The following is a 5613-nucleotide window of genomic DNA, read 5'->3' as shown; positions in this document are numbered from 1 at the left end:
TCGGTGCGCTTGGTAGTCATGGCGGTGAAGGTGTGGTGAAGCGAAGCTGTTGTTTGCGCCTGTTAACCTGTTGATAAGATGTGTTGATAAGATGGCAGAAACCGAAGTGAATATATTTAGGTCCTTAGTTCGCTACTCTGTGCTACCTCTAAGCTTGTCCTTCTAGATCCTTCTAGAAGCTTCTTAATGTAAACTTATCTATCTAGACCAATGAGCGACTACCATTATGTCCGTAATCAGCATCCGTAATCATCCACATGCATTCAGCGGTGTAATTTTAACTAAAACAAAAAAGTGAATTTGCAACAAGAAACGTTGGGCATTTCGAGATCGTTATGATGATAATTCCCAGCGTAGCAAGTCTTAAGTAGGCACTAGGCATAAAAATTAATTCAACCTTTAATGTTGATGTGTTATCAAACTACGAACCGATGTCAGACAAATTTCATTACTCGTCCCATCCCCAAAGCGTTTAAGTTTGTGAATAATGATTCAGCGGATCAGCTTCAAAGCATTCGGTCTCTTTTAAAAAATGGACAGTTTATTCGCCAACCAGAATGGCTTGTCCAGTTGTATGCTGAAACAGAAGAACAAGCTAACTGAAAAAAGAGAAAGATATTCGACCCGTAGCTCATTGGAATGATCTCGTCGCCAACTTTAACCAGCGCCGACGAGAAATTAGATCGGGAAACACACTCACATGTTCTATTATTCTAGAAGACGTTTTAGCATGTACGTGAGTGTAGGTCTCATTCTGACGTATACAGAATGTACCCACGTTCAAGAAGAGATGATACATATATTCATAGCAGTTTAAAAAAGGCGACATCATGGGTGAAACGACATGTATACAAGAAACAGTAGAAAGAAATAGGATAGTTAACATATATAGAAGGAATTAGTCTAACATATAATTTCACCTCTTAACTCGCAAACTACCGTACAACACCTCATAAGTGCGAACGATCATTACAGTCCTGACCAAGATGTTACATTACTTCGGGGTAACCATTCTCAATTTTTCTGGTAAAAGTCCAAAGTCCGTGAGTTGATTTATAGAGTGAGTGACTCTTTCATTTTGAAGCATTTATTCACTATGCAAGAGCACAAGTAGTCTTTTCCGAATCCCCGTTGAGTGTCGTGTGACCTTCTACGGTGATGGAATGCATGCTAGCGCCTCGATTCGACCTGATAGAAAGCTAGCATCATAAGTGATACATAAAACTGAGTATACAGATTGGCAAAATCTCGTGTTAAGATGATGGCACCAACTGAAGTGATTATTTTATGGGAATTTCTAGGTTTGCTACTCTGTGTTGCATCTTGGTTTATTTTTATAGCCTAACTTCACTTGACCAATGAGATACTATCATTATGTCTGTAATCAATGCGCATGACCCCGTCAAAAATTGTGAACATCATTGAAATTCTTAGACTCCAGCTACTTGCATTCAGCGGAGTAACTTTTACACTACACCCACCGCAATTTTGAGCATGATTTATAGCAGATTTGGTCCAGATACCCGTTGTCTCGCGCATAAATTTAAGCAATTTGTCTTCGAGTGCCTTCGTGAGCATACCTGCAATTTGATTAATCGTATCGATGTAGTCAATCTTTGGTGATCCATGCTGAATTTTTTTTCGAATGAAGGGATGCCTATTGCCTACGATCTAGCCAAATCTATAGCCCCCTGGTTGTCTTTCCATGTTTGTGTCCGTGACCCATGTCCTTGAGCACTGCATGCGTCCAAAATACTTATAGTGCACGAAATATGAGAGCCATATACTAAATTGTTGTGGAGCTCTCTGGTATTTGGACTTACACACAATCATAGCATTGCCACCATAGATAATTTCACCAGATGCAAAGCGAATGTCGTAAGTGTTGCTTTTACGGTCTGCATTCAAAAAAGCTTCGACCACCACCTTTCCAATTATACCTTGGTAGTTGATTCGGTGACGTCGAGTCCACTTTAAAAAGTGTAGAACAGGAATTGCGGCACTCCATTGCTATATCCCGGGATCTCCAGAGAGCGATACCGCTGCAAGGCAACATTAGCAATACATTTATGCGATGTCTGGCCGTGTGCACATTGTAATGTACAACAGACAGTCGGTAAGAGAGCAGTATGGTATCGAGAACATTTCTGATTGCCCGCTTCTGTACTTGTTGACTGAGGTGTCGAAAATTTGAGACCGGGCCCACGCGGATTGTCGACGTCCTTGAAATGTCTGAACAAACGGATTGTCATGTCGCCAATGAAGAGTGACTGTTTATATGTTGAGGTTGCCGCTGTCTTTCGTGGTAGATCTCTATGCTCAAGATAAATTTACAATGCTGAGGTCCTACATCTTGAAAACTTTCCTTAATCTCGCTTTGATATTCAAATCTCGCCACTCGTCTTGGCTGTAATGATCATAAAATGGACATACAGACATACGTACACGAACATTTCATTAGATTTCTTCACATACACGCATTGACCCACCCCATACCTTATGAAACTGTTATTCTCGAAGACATGATCAATCGTCGTGTTTTACGCACTTACAACTTGCTTAAGTCCACAAATGACCTTGTTCAGCTGCCACACAAAGCCTTGAGCTCTCTTGACACCAAGCTAAATCCCAATGAAACACGATCCAGTAGCACACTCTTTAGAAAGGCGGTGTCGATGCCTAGCCGTTTCACTTTATAGCCAGAATCAGCACAAAACTAATAATTTAATCCGGAGTTTGTGTTTGCCACCGAGAGGTAGGTCTCAAAGTAATCCACGACGTACTTCTTTTACAACGTTCTGCTTCCAATCGTTCCTCGTAACGCACCAGACTGCGTTTCTACCCAACGACATCCAATCGCACGCTCAATAGATCTCCGTGAAACGAGCATTCGTATGAAATTACGGACTCGTTGCCGTACTTTGGCGTCCACCGCCTCGCGCTGCAGTGTAGCCTCGTCACTAGCCATCGCCTCCGTGTGAGTGTCAGGAAAGTCTATTTCGTCACTCATTCTTACAGCGTGGGCGAGGATCAATCGGCTTTAAGGCCGCTTTTTTATCCTTGAACACATTGAAGTTGGTGGGCCGTAACTATCTCGAGTTTTTAGTTATCTGATCCGTTCTCTAGCATCAACATTGGTCCGCGCGCACGCCTTAAGCGCTCAATTCTGGATTGAAATATCAATCTATATCCCTGCAACATTCCAGCAGCGGTACCAAATGAATTTTCGGTAAAATTTTTACTGGAGCCCTGTCTCGAAACGCACAGAACACAGTAATTAGAGCATCTAAACCCTACGATGATTCATGTCGGACCACTCCTCCTCGATTTGAGCGTCTGGACTTTTTCAAGCATATCCCATATGCTCATCCGACACGCCGCTGACAAGAAATAATATGTTACTTGTTTCTCATTTTAAACAAATGCCGCATTGCTCTCGCTGAAATAGTTTTTTAGATACTCCCTAGCCGAGCAGTCACTTTACATGTAACCCATCTGGTTTCAATTGAAAATCTAGTTCTTGAATTTACTGTTATTTTGCGGAGCGAAGATGGCTAAATCTTCTTTTTCTCCTGAGCTATCCTTTTCTTCCAGTCGTGCCAAGTGTTCTCTCAGTGGCTCACTTCTTCCGTAACTTTTCCAAAGCATTCTCCCTGACATCGATCAGCGTGATGTCCTTGGTATTTCCGCGATAGAAGGAAACAGCTCATACGCCGACGACTGGCTCCTCAGAAGTATCACCAGCTATCTTGACTCATCGACTTGCTCCCCCGTCATCTAAATATTCACGACCGATTCGTCTGGCGTGTCCCAGATGTTCGGACATGCGAGTGCCACTCTCCATCCTAAACTCATGGAGGCGATGTGTCATGGGGACAAGATAATGCTGAATGGAATGAATCGTGAAGCGTTTCCAAAGCCTATGAGGTACGAGTTACAGATCGAATTTTGGTCTGGTGCTAAATTTCAACACTTTGGGCAATGATGCCTAGTGCCCTGGTGTCATTCATGAGCCACGTCTCCATTTTCTAGCTCTCATCTTATGCAGCCGAGGTGTGACCCAGCAGCCCTTCTCTTGCGAGGTTTATTCAAATTTTGAACTCCCAATGGTGATAGTTACCATCTCTCAGGAGTTTTTCAGTAAATTTGTTAGTTATAGCGGTGGAGGGGTCGTGAAACGAGGCTTCGTTGCGGCCGCTTACCGATTAAGAACAAGTCAAAAACCGAAGTGAATATATTTTATAAGGCCCTTAGTTCCTCTGTGCTTCATCTAAGCCTGCTGATTATAACCTGACCTTTCTGGATCAATGAGTGGCTATCATTATGTATGTAATCAAGATCCATAATTATGACAGTAACTGTAACCGTGAACGTAATCCTTGCATTCACTCGAATTAATTGGTGTAAACTCAATATATGTCTGACCGCGACAGCTCGATATTTGTCTAGTAGAATAACATATCAAAAAAAAAGAACGAAGGCACGAAGTAGAGAAATAAGTTGCAGCTTAATCTAGCTTACTAGTTCAACAATTGTACAGAGATCTCCGCACCCCGAATGTGCAGCTAAGGAGATACTAGACTTGTTTCACTGTATGGAAATATCATCGAAAATCATTGGATACATGACAAAACCCTTTAGTTTATGGTATAGTCAAAACAACAGATATTTTTCGATTTGATTTCTAATAACGGAGGTAACATGCGTTGTAGTAGGTTGTTTTGTCGCTATCAAAAAATCAGGTTGTTTAGCAATGTAGAATGTTTAAATAACGTGGATGGATATGTTAACTCCGGCGTATACGATAAAGAATATATATTGATAAGATAGTCTGGTGAAACATTATCGAACGATTGAACGTAGTGTTTGATATGAGCTTGTCTTCTGTACGACTGTGCCCGACAAGCTGACAGATGTAAACTTTGAAGTGGTAGACCGAGCGAATTTCCCGAGTTAACCTACCTGAAGAAATAAATAGAAATATCTATGCATGTGTTCAGTCTTTAGGTCGGCATCATCGCTGGTCTACGTTTCATAAGGTAATGTATCGTATTGCTATTGCTCTCGTAGGCCAACAGCATAGCCTCAATTCATATTGTAGACAATAGTGAAAATATAGACTCCTATATGTAATAAATGAATGTTTAATCTTGACATAGAAAAACTTGGCAGAGAGTGCAAATTGAATTGCTGAGTTGACATATGGACATTCATGATTTCACTTCAAAACTCTATCAGAAGTATTGCAGTTAGGTGGTAAATAAGAATGCGATAGAGATTGTGATGAGAGTCCAACAATTTGGCTTTATCGCAAACTAGACAGAAAAGTAAGGTTGAGCAAAATTTATCTGTTACATATAATTTAGGCTTGATATGAGCTTCATTGGCTCTACTTTTTTTGAGAAACACACTATTGAGAGAGGGTCAGCCGGCTATCTGATCCAAGGCATTATTCACACATTTGCGAGTATACCCAATAAATTATTAGCACATGCTCGCTCTTATCACTTTGAGCCATAATCATAATCCCACATGTTGGAAAGTCGCAACCATGGATCTACAAGCTTTGATTGCACGTCCTGAGATAAGGGGCTTCTTCACATTGACGGAATG

General features: G+C 41.3%; 1 protein-coding gene across 1 annotated transcript; it reads left to right on the top strand.

The window, feature by feature from the left end:
- Window positions 1–335: 335 nt before the first annotated feature.
- Window positions 336–603, top strand: PHALS_13465 (uncharacterized protein; the record flags this gene model as incomplete). The annotated part of the gene is made up of 2 exons (XM_024729227.1): window positions 336–353; window positions 439–603. 2 exons carry the CDS (start codon window positions 336–338, stop codon window positions 601–603), a joined length of 183 nt encoding a protein of 60 aa, XP_024579625.1.
- Window positions 604–5613: the final 5010 nt, after the last annotated feature.

This window comes from Plasmopara halstedii (assembly GCF_900000015.1).
Source record: "Plasmopara halstedii genome assembly, contig: Scaffold_658, whole genome shotgun sequence".
Classification (NCBI taxonomy): domain Eukaryota; phylum Oomycota; class Peronosporomycetes; order Peronosporales; family Peronosporaceae; genus Plasmopara; species Plasmopara halstedii.
This window is presented reverse-complemented; position numbering and strand designations above follow the sequence as displayed.